This window comes from Lethenteron reissneri, chromosome 37 (genome assembly GCF_015708825.2).
Source record: "Lethenteron reissneri isolate LAM-NWPU_2019-01 chromosome 37, ASM1570882v1, whole genome shotgun sequence".
NCBI classification, from domain to species: domain Eukaryota; kingdom Metazoa; phylum Chordata; class Hyperoartia; order Petromyzontiformes; family Petromyzontidae; genus Lethenteron; species Lethenteron reissneri.
The window spans coordinates 2,624,253-2,651,315 of record NC_083815.1 but is presented as its reverse complement, the minus strand read 5'-3'; the positions used below and the strand labels follow the sequence as shown (position 1 = coordinate 2,651,315).

Sequence of the window (27,063 nt, the reverse complement as noted above, 5' to 3'; positions counted from 1 at the left end):
CACCTCCTCGTGTGCCATGCCAGCCTTCATAGGTGCTCGCTCACAGCACTTGCCCCAACAGTCTGTTACAGGTTATACCGGGGACCTTAATCTTTGTCCAAATTGAAGCAGACACCTCTGATTCAAACTTACACACAGATCTGTACGTACATGTGTCACGTACTAATCACACTTGCTCTTATCTAAGGAAGGATGAAACGGGTTTGCGAGGACATGTTCATGTGAACCGATAGTGCAAGTGAAAACAATTGTACACCCGAGACACACACACTCGCGCGCAAATACATTCACCTCCGTAGCTGAACAGCACTTCATTTTGCTACAGCTTTTCAGAGTTAAATTATGGAATTAACATAAACCCACTAAACAGCTTTACATTCCTACAGTGAGAATTAAACTGCAGTCTTTTAGCCTGTACGGGCTGGTTACGGGCGTTTTGTGCGGGCTGGCAACTGTTAAACATGCCAAAGTGAATGACCGTGCGCCTTTCGCTTTTTTCACGTTTACGATCAATCAACTCTTATTTGGCAACACTATAAAACACAATGAGGATTTATATAGCGTCTAAAAAGCAACCGCATCTCAAAGACGCTGCACCGAAATGGTGGGGCATATTTATTTTATAGCTGTAGAGGAGAGGCAGTCGCTCATTCACAGAGAGAATACAAAAAGAGAGGAAGGTCTAGAGCCTGGACTTGAACCAGGGGCAGAGAGAGTCGAGAGCACAGATGGCTGAGAGAACAGAGTTCCAGACTATGACAGCAGCAGTGGAGAATGAGTGGCTTGCCAATCCTAGTCATGTTGAATAAAATTCAGTGCGTCACGGGAAGTAGTTTAATGAAATAATCATCACTGGGCCACCCCGTGTCTCCTCGCAACACGTTTTCCATAGAAACTAATCAACAGTGGGATGCTGCCAAGGGTAACGGGGTGAGCACAACCGTATAAATGGATAGCCCACAATGCAAGTGCGAATGGGCTCTCATCTCTACCAAGACGACTTTGGTCATCATTGAAGAGTAAGGCTGAAATACCTTGTAGAGGGACTCCCAAGAATCCCCTCCCAACAGAGAGAGCAGGACATTGCAGGGCTGTATTTTAACCTTTTATATATATACACAGGGACTCCTCTACTCACGAATATTCGACTTACGAACTTTCAGAGATACGAACAAACCTGTCCGTATGTTCAGTTGCCCGTTCGGACTGAGAGTCGTAAGCTCAACCGCCGTGCAATAGATGGCGGTGGTGACATCTACATCTGCAGAACATGAAGAACCAGTGGCATCTACAGGAAATTATACAACTTGTAATGCCATTCCCTGCGTTGAGTGTAAATGCCGCACAGCGGCGTTTGGAATCGACAGGAGTAAAGTTGGACTTACAAACAAATCGACTTACGAACAGACCTCTGGAACCGAACTCGTTCGTAAGTAGAGGAGTGCCTGTATACCTTTCCCAATCAACAATGTACTCCTGCTTCTTGCACATCAAAACAGAAAATTTGGCTGTCTCAAAAAGGCTTGACTATGGAAGGGGGGTGAAGGCGACAAGATGTCTGAGATTGGCAGTTTCTGACAGTTGTTGCACGTTTGTTTTTTTCTCTCTGCAAGCACACACAGCACTCATCCTCCTAATGGACACCAGCGGCAGCTGTGTTTAATTTAGCCGCCGGCAGCGTTCATGTGGAGCAGAGGTGTCAAAACCCGACGGGGGGCGGGGGGGCGCAGGGCAAAACGCTCGTACACCACTACACCTCACTAAATTCCAACGTGTCAACAATTGACTTAGGGGAGAACGAAACCGAAGGGTCAGTGTTCTACCACACACGAGATAGTAAACTATAAAACTAAACTATTTTTTTTTACAAATAAACACCATTTTTATTTTACCAGGTTTCAGCCTACTGAGCTATGTAGCTCTTTTTCAGAAGCGACCTGGCCACAAATCATCACTCAATGAAGTGGCTTATCACGTGGCAACGTATTGCAATTAAATACTCTCAACGTATGTTTCTAAACGTGGAGGGAAAAACCGGAGAAGCCGGAGAAAAAAATCCACGCGACCACAAGGAGGACATGCAAACTCCAAATATACAGGAATTCAGGGTTGGGATTGAACCCACAACTTCCTGTAATAAGGGCGAGGTAGTAAACATCTCACAATACTACGCACAAGATATTTCTTTAAATTTTAATGCGACTCGATAAATACAGCACTCGCTATATCATGTCTGAACAAAGACTAAAGATCCCTCATGTGGACTATGCAGACGAGCGGAGCAAGTACTATTCGTGAAGCACCTATTCAAGCTGGCACAAGTGCACGTGGGGATGGTGTGGGCACAACGACACCCCGTCACCTTTGTCTCCCAAGTTCTGATATTTATGCATCACACGAGGTATTCATGTAAGGATAAGTCGACCTAAAAGACATCAAGATCAAGGATAGATTCGGATATCACTCGTCACCGATGTGAGTAACGAGCAATATCTAGGACCGCGGCTGGGAATTGAACTCAAACCATTGGGATCGTAGGTACAATGAACCAACCACTGCACCACCACTCCCCACACCGTATACAGACCACGTACACACATATGCAGCAAGTCTCCTTTAATTTGAATCAGCGCTCACGTGGAACGTATTTAGTAAATATCGGGTGGACCACAGAGTGCAAATTACGTAATCTGTCGAGACTGCGGTGGGTCACGGAGAATGGAGTTTGACCCCTCCCCCCCACCGAGTTAAAATCGTGTAGAATAAGCGGCTTGGCAGCTTTGAGCTACAAGCCAGAGTTTGCGTCTTAGCGTTCAGTCACTTCAGTCACGCGACCCAGATGACATTTTTTTGGTGCGATGCCATGCGTTTAATGTGCAACGAACACGGTGCAAAATTGCACGCAGATTTCTCCTGGTTGTGCTCGTCAAAGGTGAATCAACACATGCTGGCGTTTATTCCACTGGTCTTCTGAAGCCACAATATCACCTGTTGTTAAGCTGTAAATAATGACTCACCAACTTTCACATTCAACCACTTGTCATGTCTACGACCGTCTACATTCTTACGCGGTTTTCATGAAAGCATAGAACAATAATAATTTGCAGCCGTGTGTCAATCAAAAGATGGATGAAGGCTTCCCCATGCGAGGGAATGTTTTTATCACAGTTCACCGCGCTGGTAAGTGCGGGTTAGTAAAGGAGTTGACGCCACAGGGTCAATTCAAACTTCACTCACCACGGATGTTAGCCGTGCATGGAAATCGAACTCAGGTCGCCGGGTTTATAGCGGAGTGAGCGAAACCCACGTTCAACTGCCCCCCCCCCCCCTCCCCAACGTCCATCATCATCGTACTACTGGGACGATTCAACGTTTATCGTTCTACTTGAAACCTGGGAATATGCAGTGGTACACTGGGGCTGAGCAATACAACAAACGATAGCAACAAAAATCCAGGTTCCTAAATGTCGGTTTGGATTTTTTGCAAAGTCGTAGAGACCTGACCTTGAGAGTGGGTAAGAACATTTGAAGGAGTGATAGGTCGATCGTGCTTGCTCATCAGAGACACCCATTTTATCTTAACCATTCCCGTGCTATTGGTGATTTACTGAAAGATATTCGTTCACGATTGTACTTTTAATTAAATAAAGTAAAAATGCTCGCTTTGCTGCCTTCTGCAGGCATCTCATGCCTCTCACAGACACAAATCACTAATCGATCCACAAACTCCACCTCTAACCGGCTGGATTACAAGTGCACAGGGTATGTAACCGCGATAAAGTGAAGCTGCCAGCGTGTTAAGCGATGTATTTCTTGCAAGTTTACCAGACTCAAACAACAATTTGTGAACGTTTGCAGATGAACACCTGTGACACAACATGTCAGCTCCAGTTTTACCTTCAAATAACGCGGGGACATATGCACCGTGTCTGGAGTGTAATTCGTTATATTTGGGGGACGAGCGGATCTATAAAATACCGTTAGAATCCTACTCCTAAAGTTGAAATAATGACTAGCCTGCAGAGCACTCCAACCTTGGTTTGTGCATCTCTCCATGCTGTGCTAAAAAACAGCATACGACATAACACGTCCCAGTTTAGTATGTACCGTCTGTTGTACCGTGTTGCATAGTACGTTAAAGTAGCATTGGTTTGTGGGTCCAGAATTGGCTTATAGTTTTAGGATGGTTCCAGTGGCTTAAAATAAAAAAGGTATTTCTTTATTAATATGAAAATTTTATTACGCTAAAAGGGAAGTATAAATATAATGACAAACTCTGAATGAACGTTGGGTTTTATTTTTAAAAAATGATATACCAGGCAACTCCACCCCTGTATTAAGCCCGGTATTTTGAGGACAGTGTAGGGAATGAGAGAGCAACTACTACAGCAAGGGGAATCTGACAAATCTATCCCCTGTTGTTGTAATGAGAGTGACTGCTGTTAAGGGTAAAAGGGTGTGCACTCACGCACTGTTACATGCTCCGCTCGCATAGAAACAACTCATCCACTCTCCAGCTTCAAGAGTCAAATGTGGCCTTAAATGGCAAGGCTGGCAAGAGCGTACACCCACGCTTTGGAACAAAAAAAATACTATGCACTTTGTAAATTAAATAACACACAAAAAGTAGCGTTTCTTCAGCACAGAAACATGCGTTTAGACTATTTGGCTGCTACCAGAAATTTCCAACATGATAAGCAACTTTGTCGAGCTATCATTTGTGGTCAGGCCGCTTCTGAAAAAGGGATATTTAGGTCAGTAGGCCTTTCCGAGTAAAATAAAAATAGTTTTTAAGATTCTTGTTTTATAGAATAAAAGAGTTCATTGTATTGGTGTTTGTGAATAAGAAATAGTGCGGGTAGTGGTGGCGTGGTTGATAATTCACTCTGCTACAATACGAGTAAGATCTGAACCGGTCTTGTGCCTCCTGCAGTTCAACTCAGATTTAAATGAATTAATGGTGAGGTGTGTAAACCTCAGCATTGGGAAAACAAAGGTGGCCGGGCGTGGTCCTGACCACAACCACCCCCTCATGCGCCGTGCCGGCCTTCATGGATGGTCACCAACAGCACTTGCCCCAAGTATGTGTGGAAGCTCTATGGGGGGTGGTTATCTTTTAACGTGCTCTTAACTTGTGGGGGGAAAAAACCTCTTTCCCAGTTGGTTGTTAAATACTGTACATATACACATGTAAAGTAAGAATATATAATTGTACACATTATTACACTTTCAACAACTGCCATTCATCACTAAGTGGTCGTGACGTCACCACTGAGCTTGTGCCAGGATAGGTGCACGCTGAGGCCACGTGAATTGTCGAAGGCCTGCTGGAAGGTCTCGTGAGAGACCCGGGTGTTTCGGGTTGACCCGACTGATGCGACCGGCAAGATCCACCACCTGTGTGCCTCCACCGTGCAAACTTTCAGCGTTTTCGCCACCCGGCACCAATACATACCGCATCAATTATTTGATTCCGAATTCAAGCTTACGCGCGTGATAAGTCACGTTTTCCCATCCCTAGATGTTGTATGTATCGGGTTCGCATGACCTCTCCAGCCATTAGGGGTCGCTACATTCACCACAATGTTAAACAAATCAACTATTTATGCACCAAATCATGACCCCTGATTTGCGACAATTCATCGAATCGCGAGGGGGAAGGGGCAGAAATTGTTGCACCCACAAGATCTATATTAAGTTGCATCTGTTGCCAAAAATCAACAGCTAACATATCGTCACTCTTCGGCTGTTGATATAATTATACACTTCTAATCATATCACTGTTTCATGAGTGTACGGGCATGAGCAGTCAACACATACAGTATATACCGTCCCGATACACACATAGATACCACAATTGATTAAATAACACAAAACCGGTCTTAGGCAACTTTAGGTATCTCAGGATCCATGTTATTGCCTGAGGCTCACAGAGCTCGACTAAGGCACCTTTAAGATTCTTAGAGTTGAATATTATAGCCCAAGGCTCAGAATAAAGCACCGTTAGAATCCTTAACCATAAGTGTTCATGTCTAAGGCTCAGAGCCAGACCGAGGCACCTTTACGATTGTCAGGACTCGGTGTTAATGGACGAGACTCACGGAAAAAACTAAAGGTACAATGAGGATTATATGGTTCACAGAGCCAGAGTCAGGCCTCCTTAGGATTGTTAGGATACCGTGTTCAACTAAACTACTTTGTTTTACTAGGTACGGTCCACCGAGCTATACATCTCTTTTTCAGAAGCGACCTGGCCACAAATGATGGCTCAATTAAGTGGCTTACCACGTGGAAATGCATAGCAACCTAAATACTCTAAACGCATGTTGATTCAAAGTGTGGAGGGAAAAATCCGAGGAGACGGAGAGAAATCCACGTGACCACGGGGAAAACATGCAAACTACAAATATACAGGCGTCAGGGTCGGGATCAAACCCACGAACCTCCTGTATACCAGGCGAGATAGTTAACATCTCGTTACCGTAAAGCTCAAAGGGCTACATTGAGACACAATTAAGCTCCTCTATGTTAATGGTCAATGTTAATGGTTGCATCTGATAGATCCAAGGCACATACCAAAAATCCTGAAAGTTCAACATTACTACGACCTGAAGCTCAAACAGCCAGACTAAGGCATTATCAGCCAATTCACTTATGGATAAAGACCTCCCGCAGCCAATGCCATCTCTCACATTCTTGTGATGTACTCATCCTTAGAGCGCATGTGCACTCGCCAATTCCACACCTCCATTTTTCCAGTGGACATATTGCCAGGCCGCATTACATTATCCTGGCTGACAAATCCGTTACTATTTTTCACCAGCCAAATTGAATGCCCCAAATTATTCGATCCAAACTAATTTACCCTCGGCATGCTTAAACATTCCACGTTGTTACCGCAGGCTCACAGAGCCAGACTAAGCCCCCTTTGTAATCCTCAGGATCCAACATGAATCACACAAGACTAAGCAAAATAAGTAATGTATTACACCACCCTACGTGTTTCTATGATAACGAATTGGCAGTGGTGCACAGGCAAAACATAATGATTAAAAACTCAACACATTGGTAATAAGAGAAGCCAGAGACGGGGTTAACAAATGGTTTGGGCCCTGATAGAAATTACATTTTAAGAATGTTTAGAGATGAACGGTGTGTTTGTAGGTGCAGTATTCAGAAACGGGCCAACCCCTTAACACAACACAAAATATGCGTAAACTAGTTTGAATAACAGGCGACGTTTCGGGCAAAACCCCTTACTCATAGCAGATCTCATGTTATGTTTGAGGAATCCCAACAAAAGAGTGTAGAGAACCCCCATACAGTGCGCTGGAAGGCACCCAACCCACATTCCTGGGAGTGTTGGGGTTTCGGTTAAACATAGATCACAAATTCAACTAACTCTCTGTACACGTGCTCACTTCTCACAACGCCAACGCCACTTGCAGCAAGGCGATGAGCCGATCACGCTCAAGCAGTGTGCGATGATGACCTTAGCTGCTGGGGGAGGGGGGGGTCACCTTCATCCAGCGGTGGATAGACGTGGGGCTTGACGGTGACCCCGTGGATGCAATACCGATGCGATTCCGATCATCTGCAAAGATTGCTGCTGAACTAAAGTTTCCATCAGAGCAACCGCGGTGAAACTGGTATTCCCCTCACTCTCTGGCCCTTCTCCGTGTGCCACGAAGGAGGCCCATTGCGTGAAACGTCGAATCTGATATTTTTTAGCCGTTTTAGGACCGTTATGTTATTTGCAAATGCGTTGAGTTTTTCATCATTCGGGAGATCGCTATGCAATGCCATGTATGTACACGTATTTTGTACGTGGGTATGTACATCCCTTTGTACACAGTGGGTTTTTTCGGTAAAGTCACGTAGGTAAAAAATATAGTAATAGAAATAAAATAATCTATTATTATTTTTATTTTTTATTTATTTGTATTTTTTACCTACGTGACTTTACCGTAAAAAAAACCTAAGAGTATGAATCCTTGCAGTCACGAAAGCTTCAAATCTAGAAATAATGTGTCTTTTTAAACATGCGTGGGCTGCATTTAAACAGCGGGGAGACAACGCCGACTGAACACAAAGATAAAGATCCCCCGCGTAGCCTCTCGCCGACTTGGGGGACAAGTGCCTTCGTCCCCCCCCCCCCCCCCAGTGTCGAAGGGCCGAGATGACCCCGAAGAGGCCCCCCGGGAGCGATCGGGTTGGGATCACCACTGGCCACTGATGTTAGCCGTGAGCGAAAACCCAACCAGATCCACCGCTCCCCCCCCACCACACACTAACCCCACACGCATGTGCGCACATACAGTACCCACACGCATGTGCGCACATACAGTACCCACACGCATGTGCGCGCATACAGTATCCACACGCATGTGCGCACATACAGTACCCACACGCATGTGCGCGCATACAGTACCCACACGCATGTGCGCACATACAGTACCCACACGCATGTGCGCACATACAGTACCCACACGCATGTGCACACATACAGTACACACACGCATGGTAATAAAGATTCCCCTGGTCACGGCTGACATCAGTGGCGCATGATGTACGCAGCGGGCTCTTCTCCTACCTAGGTCGGCTCGGCCTTAAATGAGTGCCCGGTGCGGTGTGTGAACAACATCGGTCCGGGGGGGGGAGAGACAAAGGCGGCCGGGCGTCGTGCCGGGCTCTTTGTTTAATAGGCGCTCGCTAACATCACTTGCCCCCCCCACAGAGCCCCGTGTAGGAAGATTTGTGTCTGTTGTGACTTTCACACGCGACTTTTACGATCTGAAGAAGACACTCCGACAGAGATTCTCCCTCCCTCCCCTCCTGTTTATCGCGATATACAAACATCGTTGCCCAAACACACCAACACCAGACTAGTATTACTTGTTGTTGTTGTTAAATCGTTAAATAAATGTAGAGAAGTTCGTGGGCCCAGGCCACCACGTTGTTCGTAGATGGTGAATGATGGCCGGTGGGTGAAGAATAACGAGACGAGAGGGTGAGGCAGAGGAGGGTTGGAACACGTCCGAGAGAGAGAGAGAGAACAACCACCGAGGAGACGGAGCGATGAGATCGGTTATTGTAACACGTGGAGGTCGCAGCAGCAGCAGCATGGCGAGAGATGAGAGGCAGATTTGTCGAGGGGTGTTCATCCAGCAGTGGATTGGCGACGACAACAACACATTGACAATGAAGCCGACACAAAGCGAATCCACGTACCTGGCCCACCACCAAACCCCCCACTTGGTACACGGCGATCCGATGCTGTAGGCCCCTGTGTGGTGGTGTGGGGGGGGGCTCGAGAAATCCGCGTTCGTCTCGCGTTGTGCGGTACTTCTATGCGCGCCACTCACCCCGTAGCTAGCGGGCACCGCGGTTCGGGTGCGGGAGGAGGAGGAGGAGGTGGACGTCTCCACCGCGCTGCGCCAACCCCACGTCGCCTCTCCGCCCTCCCCGCAGACACCCAGAGCGCCACCCCCTCGCCCGGGCGCGAAGGCGCCGCCTTCGTGCGCGCGTCACCGCACGGGAGAGCGGCGGGGGCCCTGGGGGTGATGGGGGGAGAGGTGGGGGGAGGTGGGGGGGAGAGGTGGGGGGGGAGGAGGGGGGAGAGGTGGGGAGGGAGAGGAGAGAAGGGAGGAGGGGAGAGAGGAGAGGGAGGAGGAGGGGGGAGAGGTGGGGGGGGAGGAGGGGGGAGGAGGGGGAAGAGGTGGGGGGGGGAGAGGTGGGGGGGGGAGAGGTGGGGGGGAGAGGTGGAGGGGGGAGGAGGGGGAGAGGTGGGGGGGAGAGGTGGGGGGGAGAGGTGGGGGGGGAGAGGAGGGGGGGAGAGGAGGGGGGAGAGGTGGGGGGAAGAGGTGAGGGGGGGAGGTGGGGGGGAGAGGTGGGGGGGAGAGGGGGAGGGGGGAGAGGGGGAGGGGGGAGAGGAGAGGGGGGAGGAGGGGAGAGAGGAGAGGGGGAGGGGGGAGAGGTGGGGGGGAGAGGAGGGGGGAGAGAAGAGGGGGGAAGATGTGGGGGGAGGTGGGGGGAGAAAGGTGGGGGGGAGAGGTGGAGGGGGGAGGAGGGGGGAGAGGTGGGGGGGAGAGGAGGAGGGGGAGAGGTGGGGGGGAGAGGAGGAGGGGGGAGAGGTGGGAGAGGTGGGGGGGAGAGGAGGAGGGGGAGAGGTGGGGGGGAGAGGAGGAGGGGGGAGAGGTGGGGGGGAGAGGTGGGGGGGAGGGGAGAAAGAGGGAAGAGGAGGAGGGGAGTGGGGGGGATGTGGCCGGAATTTTTTTGGGTGGAAGGGGGAGGGAGAGAGGCTTTGGATTGTTTGAGACGTGCGTCGATAACTAACTTGTACACAAAGTTTTTAGACAAAGATCCCCACGTGTAGCCTTAACAGACTGTAGGGAAAAGCGCTGTTAGCGAGCACCTATAAAGGCCGGCACGGGCACACGAGGGGGGGGTGGACAATATGACCCAGCCAATGCAGCCTTGCCTGCTGGAGGAGTTCACCGATGGGACTTTGTCCAGATCTTTCAAGGATTTGTGAGCTCCTCACACAATCCAGCCTGGTTAAACCCAGGATGGATCGTAGGCAGGCCAGCCGAAATGGTTCTCACCGGCGAAGATGTTCCGTTAGGGGGGTCCACGTTTCGCGAGCGTAGAGAAGGGAGGGCATGACTGTGGCCGAGAAGACCTGAAGCTTCGTGCGGAGCGACAGACCAGGTGGCTTCCACACAGCTTTACGCAACCAATGAAAGGATAATGCCACTCGACTGATTCGGAGTGAGACCTCTGCTGTCAAACCGGAACAGCTCATGAGCACACTGCCCAGGTATGGGAAACTCTACACTCTCTCCACTACTGCCCCATCACCAATTGGGAGTTGTGGGGGTGGAGTGTCCGATAATACAAAATACCCAGGCAGATGCTTAATTTTGGTGGGGCTAATGGTAAGGCCCCACCTCTTAGTGGCAAGCTCCAGGTTCAGCAGCAGCGCCTCCAACTTCTCCTCTTAATGAGCAGCAATCACCAATCATCAGCATACATAAGCTGGTTGACCAATAAGGAGCCATCCCTCGAACGCACTCGAGCATCGATCAGCCTCCCGTTGTATCTGTACCAGATGTAAATTCCTCCGGTACATGATTATTTGGTTCTTTCGGTTAAGTCACGTCTAAAGAGAAAATAATAAATTAAATTAAATAATAGCATACGACGTTTCGATTGCAACACAAACGTCGTATGCTATTATTTAATTTAATTTATTATTTTATCTTTAGACGTGACTTAACCGAAAGAACCAAATAATCATTTACTGCAGTCACGAAAGTTCTAAAATTAAGATTCCTCCGGTACACCCATGGAAAGCTTCTCGAACTACCTGGTCAAAGATGATGTTAAATAATGTGGCTATGCGTTAATTGTGTGTTGACTGACCCTCTGTGTTGCATTGCATTACATTGCGTTACAACAAACACCTGAAGACGATTGCTTGTGTTGCGATCGAAACGTCGTGATATTGTTATTATCTTTTATTATTTTTCTATCTACGTGGCTTTGCCGAAACACCCAAAGAATATAATACAAAAATCCACGCACACTCCACATCCATACTCCCCACACACACACTCCCCACACACACACACACCACATACTCCCCACACACACACCACATACTCCCCACACACACACCACATACTCCCCACACACACACCACACACTCCCTACACATACCACACACTCCCTACACACACACTCCCCACACACACACACACACCACACACTCCCCACACACACCACATACTCCCCACACACACACCACACACTCCCTACACACACCACACACTCCCTACACACACACTCCCCACACACACACACACACCACATACTCCCCACACACACACACACCACATACTCCCCACACACACACACTCCACACACTCTCCACACACCACACACTCCCCACACACACCACATACTCCCCACACACACCACACACTCCCTACACACACACTCCCCACACACACCACACACTCCCCCACACACCACACACTCCCTACACACACACTCCCCACACACACACACACACACCACACACTCCCCCACACACCACACACTCCCTACACACACACTCCCCACACACACACACACACCACACACTCTCCACACACCACACACTCCCCATACACACCACACACTCCCCACACACACACTCCCCACACACACACACCACATACTCCCCACACACACACACCACATACTCCCCCCACACACACACCACATACTCCCCCCACACACACACCACACACTCCCCCACACTCCACACCCATACTCCCCCCACACACACACACCACATACTCCCCCCACACACACACACCACATACTCCCCCCACACACACACACCACACACTCCCCCACACTCCACACCCATACTCCCCACACACACACTCCCCACACACACACACCACATACTCCCCACACACACACACACACCACATACTCCCCCCACACACACACACCACACACTCTCCACACACCACACACTCCCCACACACACCACATACTCCCCACACACACACACACTCCCCACACACACCCACCACACACCCCCACCACACACTCCCCACACCCACACTCCCCACACACACACACCAAACACTCCCCACACTCCCCACACACACACACATCACTCACTCCCCACAACACTCACTCCCCCCACACACGCCACACACACACATCACTCACTCCCCACAACACTCACTCCCCCCACACACTCCCCACACACACACATCACTCACTCCCCACAACACTCACTCCCCCCACACACGTACGCCCAAGCCACCAAGTGAGTGCGCCACGTGGGCCAACCCCAATCCGCGCATCACCGCTCTCCACCACAGGCTCGGCCTCTCCACTGCTCTCGCCTGGCCCCCCCTCGCTGACTCCGCCCCCCTCCCGCCCACCGCCACCCCCACCTCCACAAGCGTCACGTGACACTCGGCGATCGATTGCGCGCCCTGCAGCCTTCTTTGTTCGCCGGAACACGATGGCGGAGACAGACGTGAGTCCGGGCTCCCGTCACCTCGCCCTCTTCATCGCCTCTCGCCTTCCCCCAAACGCCGCCGACGCTGCGCCCTGTCCGTCCGCACCCCCCCCGCCTCCCCCCTTCCTCATCTCGGGCTGAACGAGCGAATCTCGGGACGGGAGGGTTTCTTTGTGGCGTGGCGAAAACGTAGCGCGGCCGACGCGGCGCCTCATCCTTTCCATGTAGGCCTCGGCCGCATGGGGCTTGCGCAGAGAGGGGGGGGACGCTGTGGACTGTTGCAGCGGACTAATCGGCGAGCGGTCGACGTGCTTGAATGTTTTCTCGAAGGTTAATTTGTGCCCGCGGTTTGGTCCGCGCGGGATGGTTGGGGCGCCTGGGTCGTGGAAGGGATGTGCGGTCGGGTAGGCCCCGCCGCTTGAGCCTGGGCCCACGTGGGTGGCCCGTGGGTGACACCGGCGCGGACATCGGCCTCGTGGGGGGAGCCTCAGGCTCGCTTAGAGACGCGGACTAACGATGAGAGACGTACATTCGTTATTGAGCTACGTCGACTTGCACAGGGACCCGTATATTTTTAACGCATAAGACCCATGTGCTGGCGGAGACCCACAGGCTCCATTAGACGCCCGACAGATTCTCGGGGCGAGCGCGGCTAATTCTGAAATAGAGCCGGCGAATTTGTTTTTTAAGCCGGCAAGTGGCGTTGCGTGGTCTATCGCATATGCCGTGCGATTCACAGCGCGTAAGTCTCGTTTTAATTGATCCGCGCTTAGGGAGACGGAACGCGAAAGTGTGTAACTCGAATGTGCCGTGCCCGGGTTTGTGATTCGCGTTGCCTGGCGCCAGTTTTACGTTTCAGGAACGTCAAAGAATATTCTCTAAAGCTCGTCCCTCGTGGCAGTCGACCGGCTTCATTGCGTCTAATTTTTTTTTACGTGCGAGCGGCAAATGGTGACTTCCCGGGTGCGATATTATCGCGCGTGGCACCAGTCCGCGATTTAGCATAAAAAAATGTCACTCCTTAGGCCTAACTCGTGGTGTTTCCCCGGATGTAAAAATAAAACCTTTGATAATTTTACACCACGAGGAAATTGCTAAATTGGAGTTGCTAATAAACTTTTGTAGAGCCTGAACGGCTGAAAATATTTAAAAAAATTGAAAACCAAAACGCAAATAAGGTGATTTTAGTCTCGACGCGCTTCGGCTGAATGCAATGACTGAAAAAATTGAACTTTTGCCAGTATCAAAGTATTACAAAATAAGAATAGATTTGCCCCTTTATGGCAAATAACAGGAGGTGTTAAGATGTTTAAACACCTAATAGAAACATTTTGCAAGGAATCAAGTTCTGCATTAACCACACGTAATTGTGGTGAACATGCAAATAATGATATACAGCTCCTGAGATGCATGCTTTCCCACGCCGTTCGGGTCATGTTGGTTGTCTTGGCCATACCTCGCCACGCTGGTCAGTGCGGGTTTGAAATGGAGGGACGAGGCGCTTGCTTTGATAACGCCCCATCGATGTTTTTGCATCGTCCGGGAATTGAAATCGGATGGCCGTGTTTTAAAAGTGGCGTGCGAGCTAACAACTTAAACACGCGCTCCCCCTTCCCCCACCCCTGTTGGTCATAATCAAGTTTCATTCATTTAACCAGGAAGTCGTATTGCCTACAACACGTGGTCATTGCGAGTCTGTTCTAAATACTAAGCAGGCTGAAGCTTACAAAGTAAAAAAAAACAGTTCAGGTTGATTCGTTTGTTAAACTTGAGCTCGTGATAATACAGCGCACAACTTAATAATATACCGATCTTTGTGAATCAAATACTTAGTACAGCTTTAAAGATAATTAATCCACTTCATGTGTTTTAACAAAGAGCCAACAGGATACATACGACACAGATATCAAATTCGTACCATGTCCCATACGTGCTCGTGCATGTACAATCCACTGTCGGTCATGGGAGAGGCATACATTTAAGTAAAATGTTATTCACAACCATATAAAAGTCATGTTATAAAGCTAATTATCAAATTAATTGCTTAAAGTAACGTGTAGATTTTACTGTCTCTGCAACAGGAGGTTCTTGACCTTCAAGCCAATTGTTCTAAAGGCAATATTGAGGTCTATTAAAACTCCAATTAAAACATTTAATTCACCCATTTCATAACGTGTTATATGGTAGAATGTTTTACTACAATTGAAAACCTGTCTTCTACACTTCCTCATGGAGCTTTCAAAAGTCATGTGGCACTAAAAATAAATTGGCTGCATTGTTTAACGACGCACGACACGGAGCGGTGAGGTAGGGGCACATCGCTATTGTTCCGCCATCTGGATTTGGCCAGACGCATGGAAATTATTTCGAATTTGGCAAGTCGAAGTATTCGGGGGTGGGGGGGGGGCGCATGTTAAGTAGCGACGGGGGTCCCATAAGGAATATTGGTTGAGGAAGGGGCAGAACATATTGCTTACCCCCTCACCCCTGTCCAAAAAATTAGAGGGGTGGAGATACCCCTCGAATGTGTTTCTGCATTCAGTGTTTTTGAGGATCACTACTGCAGGAGTCCCAGTTGGCGATTGTGTTTGGGTCTCAGCCAATGAGGGGAGTGGGTGTCCCTTGTCGCCCTAACAATACCACATCCTCTTTTATAACACCACCTCCCATCTCGGCACTTCCTTTCAACGGCTACACCACTCTTCAACACTCCTGCCACCTCAATCTCAACATCACTGCCACTCCTTAAACATAGCTACCTCTATCACTACCGTTCCCAACACCACTGCCACCCTTTTCAACATCACCCTCCGTAATCCCCGCACATGGCACCGCCCCTTCTGCCACCACCACGGTGATGCCACGGTCTGAGCCTCTGTTGTCTGTGGCCCAGGTGACGATGTCCCAGGAAACCCCGACCCCGACTGTCAACGGGAGTGTGGAGGGCACTGCTCCGAACGCGGACGAGATGACGTCCAAGGACTACTACTTCGACTCGTACGCCCACTTCGGCATCCACGAGGTTTGTCAACGGCACCGATCCGGCCCTGGCGTTCCTTGTTGCCTCGTAGCAACGTGCAACTTGCAAGACAAATTGCACCAATGTTACACTTACAGCACCTTGTCAATACAGTGGTGAATGAGGGACCCCCTCCACACCGTGTGGGTCCTGGGTGGCATTTGACCAGACTTCACCACGCTGGTCAGTGTAGGTTGGTGGAAGATCAAAGCACGGAAGCAAAGTAAAAACAATGGATTGTGCTTGCACTGCCCTCTGCTGCTGCCCACGATATAGCACAGGCTGCTGCGGGGCTGTGTGCTGCATTACCAATTCGATAATAAATTCACATCACCTTCATAATACTGATTAATATTGCCTTCATGACTGCAATGTATGCGTTTCATGCCCAGTCTTGTATTAAGATTGAAAGTAAATTCTGAGATTGTTTCCGTATTTCATGTTCGGACTGTGCTAGGATGATCATGTGTTGTCTCCCCAGATGCTTGTTAAAATGTATTTACTCATTGGTTGCTCACATGGTTTGGAATCAAATACAGCATTTGGTAATATACAGTATTTGGTAAGAACAAAACAGCTGATATGGAGTTGGGCAGGACATATCTGAGCATCGTATAACAGATGTAATTGAATTAATAAAGGACTGGAGGCTAGTGGAGGGAAGGAGAAAAGTCTCCGTAGATAAGATGGCGTGTCGAGCTTAGGAGATTTGAGCGAGCACACTGGGTGGAGGGGTGCAAGATATTGTGGAGTGGAAAGACATTGCAGGAGATTTTCCCAGCAGTGGGATGGTCACCACAAATAAATATCTGTTCAGTTTTGGTTCACTTTTCACCAAGCCCCCGGTAATCCTGTGACGCAGTGATTATAGACTGTTTTAGGCGGAGCAGAGGGTGAGGCGTCTGTCACCAGTTCTGATGATATTGCATTGAGAATGAGAGTCATTAGCCAAGCTGTTCTCTTAACGGGTTCTTGAGACTTCGCTCATGTCCTCTTCCACATCATTTCTGACTCGTGCTTCCAATAACGAAGTCCAAAGTCCGCACGAAGTGTGTGACATCACTGCTCCTTGTGAAACCATCTGCAACGCTACTGCCCGGCTACACTGTGTGAACATAATTAATGAGTAAAGATCTAATTGGCCGGCAGCAAAGCAATACTTGAGGGTTTGAGTGTCCTCCAGTTGTGAGTAGGCTTGGAATGGGTCAGCCGAGGACTATAAGAACTATCGCTATCGACCGCACGGGTATCAACGCATACTTCCTTTTAACGAAATCACTTGTGCTAACACTGCTGGCGTCATGGATACCACACCCAGGACATTATTGTGGGATCTTGCTCGACACGTAGTGATCAGTTCATCGATGAAAATTTATTTTTTATGCTCGGCGTCATGCGTTTCCAATTGCGTGTAAAAGAATGATTCACAATCTGCAAATTATTTGTAAATGATTTTCCACTTACAGGGTCATATTGAGAACAAAATTATATCATTTGACTCAAAGAGATTGAGTTAATTTACATCAATACAATAGCTGTTTGAGGCGATGTTTTTTTTAATAATCAACTTGAGCTACATTGTTAATGTGGGTAAAGCCACGTGTTGAAGTTGCTATAGCAAAACTGATCACTGGAGATTTGTTGTTGGTTAAATGCTTCGTTGCTTATGAGGTTAACGGTCGTGGCGGCGGTGTTTTTGACATTCCAGGAGATGCTGAAGGATGAGGTGCGGACAAGGACTTACCGTAACGCCATGTACCACAACCGCCACCTCTTCAAGGACAAGGTGGTTCTGGATGTAGGCAGCGGCACGGGCATCCTCTGCATGTTCGCCGCCAAGGCTGGAGCCAAGAAAGTCTTTGGGGTAAGAACCCAGTTCCACACTCTGCTGGATTAACAATAACAACGGTGTCATTTAAACAGGAAAGCTTCACTGACAATGTGTGTTTTCAGGATGGGACTCCTGTGTTGGGATGTTTGTCCGCTTCTCGTCAGAAGTGCTTTGCATGTGCGAGAGAAAAACCACTCGTTGGCGATTATGATCGAAGATCCAACTGCTAGCTGCTTAGGAGCTTTCTGGCTTTGGCAATTTGACAAAGCTGAATGTGTGTGGTCTACCAACCCTTTAAAGTGATAGATTACAGGTTGCATTGTTCAGAAATTAAAGTTATTGCCGGTTGTTTGCTCGCTAATCACAGCCCTGGATTAACGGTGTTTTCATTTTTCTTTTGTGCAGATCGAGTGCTCCAACATTGCAGACTATTCACAGCAGATCATCAAAGCCAACAACTTGGATTCAGGTTAGTTTTCTACATTGTAGTAGGACTTTTTCCCACTGTCTATTGACAGCCTTCTGCTAGGTTTGTACTGCTGGATGAAGGCCACCCCACAATGTGTCATTGATGGAGGTTGTTTGACAATACTTCACCGCGCTGGTCAGTGTGGGTTGGCCAAAGGGGAGAGGATCTAGGTTGGGTTAGATATCACTCGCCACTGGTGTTAGTGATGGCTGGGACTCAAACTCGGGTTACTGGGTTCGTAGCCCAACATGCTACACGGGCTCCACCCCCTATTTTGCCCATTAAATGTAAGGATTTGCCTTAGGTATGTAGGTACTGAGCCACTGAGATCCGCATATTTATTACACACTTGACTCACGGCCACTGTTTGAGATAAATCGGCCCATTTTTTTCTGTGTTGTCTAAAGATGCGGTGGCATTTAGATGCCACACAAATCCAAATAGTATTACAACTGCATTTGTGTAGGGTGGCTCACGGCAGTGTGATGGCACCATGTTGTACGTATGTTGAACTTGTTTCGCGCCATACGGAGTAAACCGTGCTCATCAGGTGCCAACGCATGTTTTCGTTGTGTGTCCTCAGTGATAACGATTGTGAAGGGCAAGGTGGAGGAGGTGGAGCTGCTGGTTGACAAGGTGGACATCATCATCAGCGAGTGGATGGGATACTGCCTGCTCTACGAATCCATGCTCAACACCGTCATCTGTGCCCGCGACAAGTGGCTGGTAAGGCGTCGTTAAACGTCATCGTCAGCCATTGTCTGTTCACTGCTATGAAATCTCATTTACCATACACTATGCTAACAACGTTACACCGTACAAGCAAACACTCGTGTTTCTACCATATTCGTTCTATTGACACCATTCCAACAGTATACACGCACACTGCACAATGTTACATTGCCACCACAAACAAAGTACACATCACACCAGCATCGCCAGTGTCTCTCCATTGCTGGATGAAGGCCTCACCTTGCCATCGCCATACCTCATTGTCTCTGGTGGTCATCCTCATAGGCGCGCCTTCATTTTTGGTTGCCGTTTCATCACGAGTCTTAATCCACCAGCGATTGTCCATTTCTAGCGATGTGTCCTTCCCCATGTACACTTTTTATTTTAATTGCTTGGGTGATTTATTTTCATATCACAACCACTGGAACTGTTGGTGATGCTGCTGTGTGGAGTTGTCGGCGTACGCGACTGACGAAACGCGACTCGTCTTGTTCTGTAGAAACCGGGCGGCGCCATCTTCCCCGACCGCGCCTCCCTCTTCCTCACCGCCATCGAGGATCGCCAGTACAAGGAGAACAAAATCAACTGTGAGACCCGCGGCCTCCACAGCGCAAACGCCACGTCCACCACTCTAGCAACCGCAACTATTTTGACTGAGCATTTATAAAAACAAAAATATGCTCTACCCCTTGGGTGGGTGGAGCAGGTTTTCATTTTTGCAACGTTTTGACATATTTTTGACGTAATTTTACACGGTCAGTGTCATGTCCGTGAATATATACCCAGCCGCCTGAATAAGGTCTACACCTACCTCGGAATTATTTTATTCTTCATTCCCACTAGGAACCAATATTTAGGAATAATATTTCTCCATATAAATGGTTGTTCTGTCATATTACTTTAGTTGTGTTACAAAGTTATCTTTGCTTGCAGTATAATTTTACTTTATACCATTTGTTGGTCCCGACGTTCACACCTAACCCTAACCTAGGAGTACAAATAAGCGGGGGGGGGGGGGGACAAATGATCACTGATAAGAACCTGGGGAAGAATGCAATTTGTAAAGCCAATGTTAATTTACACCGGCTTATTCAAATCATGCCGCATGGGGGTAATCGAATCCATTCGCACAGTGGCACGAGTCGACCGGGCAACGGGACCGTGTACGACGTGCCGTCACCGCACGGTGAAGGAACTCGGGCGTACGCGCTGACTTCGGCGCGTTGCTTTCTACCCCCCCCCCCCTCCCCCCGCGTGTGCGCTCAGGGTGGGAGGACGTGTACGGCTTCGACATGTCCTGCATCCGCGACGTGGCCATCCAGGAGCCACTGGTGGACGTGGTGGAGCCCAAGCAGGTGGTCACCAACTCCTGCCTCGTCAAGGTGGGGCTCTCCGTGTAGCTTGCGCTGCCGGTCCTCAGGCCCCCGCGCACGCTGCTCGCTTCTCACAAGTGGATGCTTTGACGATTACAATTACTGCCACTGCGTAGGTGTTTCACGGTAACTCTGTATGGCTCTCCAATTTGGTTCTGCGTTGTGCCTTGTGCTCTTTGGCATTGAAACGTTTGGCCGTTGTGCCGAACAACACCACGGTTACAACCTGAAAACACTTCACAGAGCTGTCGTTTAAATTCCTGTGTGGATTCATAACAAGTGAATGCAACCGCTGTACAAAATGGAATTTGTATCATGAATATATATTTTGTTACTGAAATGTACACTATACTCAGGGTGCTACTAATCGCCCTAGTTTATTAAATCACGAAGTGGTTTAATACAGCAGCCTTAAATGGCTGTGATGGGTAGTGTGAACCTACGGCATAGGATATGTAGGTGAATCGAAAAGCAGATTTTTACATCTGTGATTTGATATCTGTATTGCTCACTAAATAAGTTATAGCTCATTAATGGATGCATCTCTACACCCAGTCCTGTAATGTGTCTATTTGAAATGTTCTGTTAACTTGTAAACCTGTACTGTTAGTAATGATCTGTGCTAAGGTAAGCTGTAATACTGTATTTCTTATTCTGACCGTGTGATATTCTTGGGTCTTTCGGTAAAGTCACGTAGATAGGTTCAAATAAAATAACAAAAAGAACAAAAAACTTCGATGTTTCGATCGCAGCAAAAGTGGTCGTCATCAGGAAAAGTGGATGAAAGACTGACTAAAATTTTCTTGGTGACCGTTTGTGTTGCGAACGTCGTAGTTTTTGTTATTTTCTTAGAACCTATCTACGTGACTTTACCGAAAGACCCAAGAATATTAATTCCTACAGTCACGAAAGCTTTAAGTCAAGATTTGACCATGTGATGTTGTTTATTTATCGATATTTTTTCCGAAATGATTTGTGTGTTTTATATTTTGATCGGTGAGACTCTAAATGGAATGAATCTCAAGTCTTTCATCCACTGTTAATGCAGTTATTTTCCCATCGCTGTCGGTCGTTACGAAAGAAGCTCGCGTGATCGTGGCAGCTGGGAAACGTAGCGGGGCGCATCGTCTGATGGAAACGCCGGCTGACCCAACCTGACCCCCTGTTCGTTGCCTCCCGCAGGAGGTGGACATCTACACGGTGAAGGTGGACGACCTGACCTTCACGTCGCCCTTCTGCCTGCAAGTGCGGCGTGCCGACTACGTGCACGCGCTGGTGGCGTACTTCACCGTCGAGTTCACGCGCTGCCACAAGCGCACCGGCTTCTCCACAGGTGAGCGCCCGACGGAGCTCGCACTCCGCTCGGTGCCCAGGAGCCGCCGCGTCAGTGCCGGCGGTACCAGCGGTGCAAGTGCGGACGGTCCGAGGGGGTGGTTTTTTTTGTCTGGTCCTGCCAAGTTTTCACATTAGAGGACGACGATTGCTTCGTGTATTCCAATGGAGTAGTAATTACCGGATACATTTTTTTATTTGGTCAGTGACCCCGGCACACGATGGGAAGCTACTCTTGCGAATGATGTCACGTGATCTTGAACTTGCGCATTGGAACAGGCGGATGATATTTTTTGGCCAATACGCCAGCAGTAATAACCAGGGAGGCTGCCCCGATACGAACCATGCACCTCTGACAGCTGGGCCGTGTCACCACCCCATACAGTTGATTGTATTGCTCATGGTGCCCGACTCAAATCGTGTGTTTAATGAATTTTGTTTGCCTTTCATGCAAATTGTATGCTCATGCTGATGGTGCAAACAGCTGTACAAACGGTAGCGGTTCAAGAATCACTGTGGTATTTTTTGGCCCGTTTTGAACGACTCGTTTGTATTGTTTCTGATTTACTACCTTGAAAACTCGAGCATTGATGCTGGGCAACACAGTTTTATAGCACATCATCACTCTGGTGGATAAAGTACGTAACTTGTTTTGAATATTTTTCCCACAAGAAGTGCAACAATGCATCAATCAATTATCATTTGTTCAGCTTTTGATATTGCATCAAATGGCATGTGTACATTATTTTTTCTTTGTTTTCATTATATGTAAAAGGTTCATATGAATCCTTCAGCCCCGAGAGGCCACTACATTCACCGCAGTTTTTTCTAAAAAAAAAAGAACTAATTGATTTGTGACCCTGAATCGTGGCAATTCATTAAATTGCCGGCAGGTCCAGTCCGGAAGGGGTGGCGAATCTCACCGTGCAGTGTGTGTGATGGTTGTTCTTGAACGAATTTGAGTAACTGCCATGGTTTAAAGGAAAAACCTGATTGTGGTGTTGTGTGTGTTCCTATTTGTGTTGCGGCTGGAGTGCGTTGTGACATGCCCGTTTGCCCCTGCTAGCGCCCGACGCCCCGTACACCCACTGGAAGCAAACGGTGTTCTACCTGAAGGAGGACTGCCTGACAGTGAAGCCCGGGGAGGAGATCTATGGCACCATCTCCCTGCGCCCCAATGCCAAGAACAACGTGAGTCGTCGCATCTTCCCCTCCCATCACGCACACCTATAACCACCCACACGGGCAGTGTTAATCACCTCGGTGATATTAACAGTGGAAACGTTTGGTTGGCGGAACGATTTTAAAAGTCGAATCAAACGATGGTTTTGTGTGGAGGAAAGTCAGTTTAACACGTAGGCTTTCGCGACCAACGTTTTTGGGTTTAGATCGCGTGTCGGGTGGTGGAGGAAAGTCATCGAGCACGCCGATGATTACGACCATTTCAGTCGGAACGATCCCAACACTGTTCTGGGGGCAATTAGTTTTGCACGCCACATCCATCTGTTCTCGTAATACTACAGTCGGTGCTGTGTAGGAATATCGGGAACAACAGTATAGGATTATTATGGATCTTGTATTCCTGTGCCTTGGCGCTGATGAACCCCCACTATCAAGTCAAGCCCAGCAGCGTTTCAGAAAATATTGTGTGAAATAAGCCCTGTTACCACTAACACAAGCATGACTGACTATAGCGACACGAAATTAAGACATAAGTCGAAATGAAGATGCAGAATAGCATCATTTAAGTAACCTTATTAAGAGACGGCAATGCACTAAGGAAGACCACACATTATAATTGTCTATATATACGTTAATACACATCGAGTTAACTGGTTGGCTGACCTAATATTGGGGAGGGGAGTTGTGTAACACTTGCCAACATTTAACAACTAACAGTGGGCTACATTTCGAATTGAAGATTAGATTAGAAAGTGTTGTTGCCAGGCTGAAATACCCCCTCTATTCTACCCGATTAGTTGCTTCTAAGATTATTTTAGTAATGGATGAGTATTGTTTGTGGGCTATTTTGAAGTGGTGGGCCCTCCTGGGTTTCCCGTCGCTGCTCCGCAAGCTAATTTGTGTGGTGAACGTCGCCCCTGCTGCCGTTTCTGCTTTCAGCGGGACCTAGACTTCACCATCGACGTGGAGTTCAAGGGTCAGCTGTGCGAGGTGTCATCGTCCCAGGAGTACCGCATGCGCTGATCGGCGCGACACGGAGGAGTGGGGGGGGGGGGGGGAGTGTGGGGGGGCGGGAGGGGTTAGACGCACGCAAAACAAAAAGTGAAACGGGAAAATAAACTTAAAAATAAAGAAAAATACCTCCGTACCATCGCCAAAATTTACCTTCAGTCTCGCTTTCATGTGGCAGGAGGGAAAAGTAAGAGTTTTAAAATGTGGTGTCGTTGAATGCTACAATTTTCAACCAATCCGAGGCAACAGCAGATGGATTGGCAGGCACACCGCCGGGGCGTGCGTGGATGGGCGCGTTAGCCGGCGATGCGTTTTGATTACCTTAAGTGAAAGCATTGTTACCTTTACATTTTTGTTTTCAGTTGGCCGATTGTCCCTGGTTAATCGTGGCACAGGAGAGCCACTTTATTCCTGTCTTCAGTATTTTCGGTACTTTACCAGTACGTCACCCCCCCCCCTCCCCAACCTATTTTGGAATGCATTTCTGACGGCGAGCGTGTTCAGCGCTTGGGAGTGCATACGGACGGCCATTGAAGCACCGTGTGTGTACAATGTAGTGTATTGTGGTGTCTGTATTTTAATGTTTTGTTCTGCATTGATAAACTATGGAATTTCCGTCGTCGTATCAGAATACTCATCGTTTTAGTTTTTTCTATATATAAAAAAAAACAGCTTCCGTTTGAATTGGTGCGCAGGTTTTTGTTTTTTTTGTCGTTCCCATTCATTACGCGGCGTTTAATTATTTTGTACAGTTCAACGTTTAAGATGGTATTGGGGGGGCCTTTTAAAGGTGGCATAAATGTTTGAGCTAGTGGAGGAGAAACAGCTGTTGCTGTCGCTTCTCCCCCTTATTGCGTTTTACCCCTTTTTCCACTGCACCAATCGAGCCTGTGCCCAGCCAGTCCGGCGTGGCTCGGGAGCATCTCCAGTTCCCCCCCCCATGCTGCAGAACCAGAACTGTGGCCCGCTGACGCTGCACGCAGTAAACTTCGGTTGCGTCAGTCTTGTACCGAACGACACAAGGTGTGATGCTACTTTCGCGCCGGGCCACATTGTGACGTCTTGCGAGGCCATAGTTTGGCGGTTTGGTTCCAGCTCAGCGTGGCAAATAGCCGGCGGTAAAATTGCCCGTAAGGTGATGGCATCGCCGCGCTGACATGGCTTGAATTTGTCGGTGGAAAAGGGCTGGTAATGGAGACTGGATGCGCTGGGCGCTGTTCCGTATCGCGTGCTTCGATATCGCGCTGAGAGTGCGGCGAGCCTGCGATTCGCTACAGCTCGACGACTTGCACTGCAGTATTTCTCCTCTGCGGGGGGTTTAGGCTACGTGGGACGTACTTGCACGCGCGTGTCCTCTCTTGACTGCCCCGGGCTGATTTGGTGCGATGAAGGCACGGCCATTGAGAGCACCCTGCCGCGGTGGGCCCCGTTGCGATTGTCCCCTCGGAATCCGTTTGGGCGAGCACGCGTCTCTACTCTTGACTGTTCGACTGTCTGTCGAGTTGGCTTTAGTTTTTTTTATACAACACAGGCTCTAAAACTGCCTTGTGTACCATTAAGCAAGGCAATCCCCGGTGGCACATTCATTCCACGTGGTTTCCCATAAAGGGCTTTCCAGTTGACGCGGTCGGCTCTTGTCACCAGGCCCTGTCCATTACGAGTTGAACAGGGGAGCACGGTGGACTTGTGTGCACGTCCGGTTCAGTGACCAGACGGTTCAACTTGCCATGGTTATGTTTTGTGGGTGAAATGGCCTGCTAGTTTAGCCTCGCTGGGGAAAGCGGCGGTGGGGGGAGTGGGTAATAAACGTCATTTTTAATCCTTCCAAAAGCACGCTGTGCAAAAATGTCTAAAGAGAATGTGAAGGTAGGTTAAACTTGGTGCGATGGAAGGTCTCGTGTGCGATTGTCGTAAGCCAAGGCAGCCTCTGGTTCGAGTTACTTAGCCTTTGGTCTGATGACCCTGTGGTCTCTCCATCTCGGCTGCCCCCGTCCGTACAGCAGCTGGAACCGGTGCTGTCTCTAATAAGTAAACCTCTGCGCTTTAGCCCTACGCAGGTGCCGTTTTAACCCATTTATGGATGACTGTGATATTGTTTTTGTACAAGGATCCCAATTGGCGAGGTTGAAAAGCAAGCACATGTTTTTTTCATGAAATGTCCCTGCGGCTCTCCCATGTGTTTTCGGGTTTTGACGCGCATTGATCGACATCATGGTCCTCAACGGTTTGCTCTACGTGCTCGAAGCTTCAAAGCTGAAGCGACGACAAATCGGACATCGTGCCAAACAACACGCAGTTACAACCCGTACACACATGGGATGGCACAACCGCGAAAACCTGTCGTTTAAGACTCCTACCTGGAAATATTTGTGCGTGCTCGTATATGGGATGCACGAATTCCAAGCATGGATTCATGAAAACCTTTAATAAACATTACATTTAAAAGTACCGTAACATTTCTGTTGTGAATGGAAATCCATTAATTTCTTAACTATTTGGAACGTTTCAAGATTGTAAGGTCCCAAAGTGTTTTTTTTTTTATCGAGTAAAAAATTTGCACGCGACTCAACATTGTATTTTGTCGATGAACGTCCATTTGTGGGTCGGCCACTGTCCTTGAAGGCGGCAGTGGGTCGTGCGCTCCACGCCGCACGCGATGCCTCGCCGACGAGTCGATTCTCTCCACCACCGTGTGCGTTTCTCCACTTTCAGGAAACCTTTCTCGAGCTCTGTTTCTCCGCAGCTCGACGAGTCTGCTCCATCGATGCCGTTTTACCTCCCCCTTGATGTGTTTGTTCGTCAACGGCGGGTGACGCTTGAGCCAAGTGGCCTTTCCCTGTTGCCTGGTCCGAGTCTGTACGGTTGCCATGTGGTGTTGTTTAACTGAAACGCGCCAAGCAGGAAAATCGCGCCACCACTTTGATGCGATCTTAATCCGGTGGTTGGTAGTTTTGATACGTTCGGTCGGTGTGTTCCATTGGATAAATGGCTTTGGTTAAGTGACGACTGCAATATGGCACCATGGCTTTCATCAATGTTGATATCAGGTTCGACAGGCCACAACCAATGGAAAGCTTTCAAAAG

The 27,063-nt window shown here is 48.6% G+C and overlaps 2 protein-coding genes across 5 annotated transcripts in view; one reads left to right on the top strand and one right to left on the bottom strand.

The window, feature by feature from the left end:
* The window catches only part of LOC133351520 (CD151 antigen-like), a 32,539-nt gene extending 23,029 nt beyond the window's left edge, over nt 1-9,510 (bottom strand). For 2 of the 4 annotated variants that reach the window (XM_061566789.1, XM_061566792.1), the window contains exon 1: nt 9,232-9,440. The gene's annotated coding sequence lies outside the window, so the exon portion shown is untranslated. Of the gene's footprint in view, nt 1-9,231 lie in introns of all 4 variants that reach the window. The other 2 variants (XM_061566790.1, XM_061566793.1) reach the window with 2 other exon arrangements.
* A 3,446-nt stretch (nt 9,511-12,956) lies between these two features.
* On the top strand, nt 12,957-26,433 carry PRMT1 (protein arginine methyltransferase 1). The gene is made up of 10 exons (XM_061566474.1): nt 12,957-13,048; nt 15,924-16,052; nt 17,758-17,913; nt 18,286-18,349; nt 18,933-19,075; nt 19,581-19,668; nt 20,348-20,463; nt 21,637-21,787; nt 22,853-22,977; nt 23,908-26,433. The coding sequence occupies exons 1-10, from the start codon at nt 13,034-13,036 to the stop codon at nt 23,989-23,991; spliced, it is 1,071 nt and encodes a 356-aa protein (XP_061422458.1). The 5' UTR covers nt 12,957-13,033; the 3' UTR covers nt 23,992-26,433.
* Nucleotides 26,434-27,063: the final 630 nt, after the last annotated feature.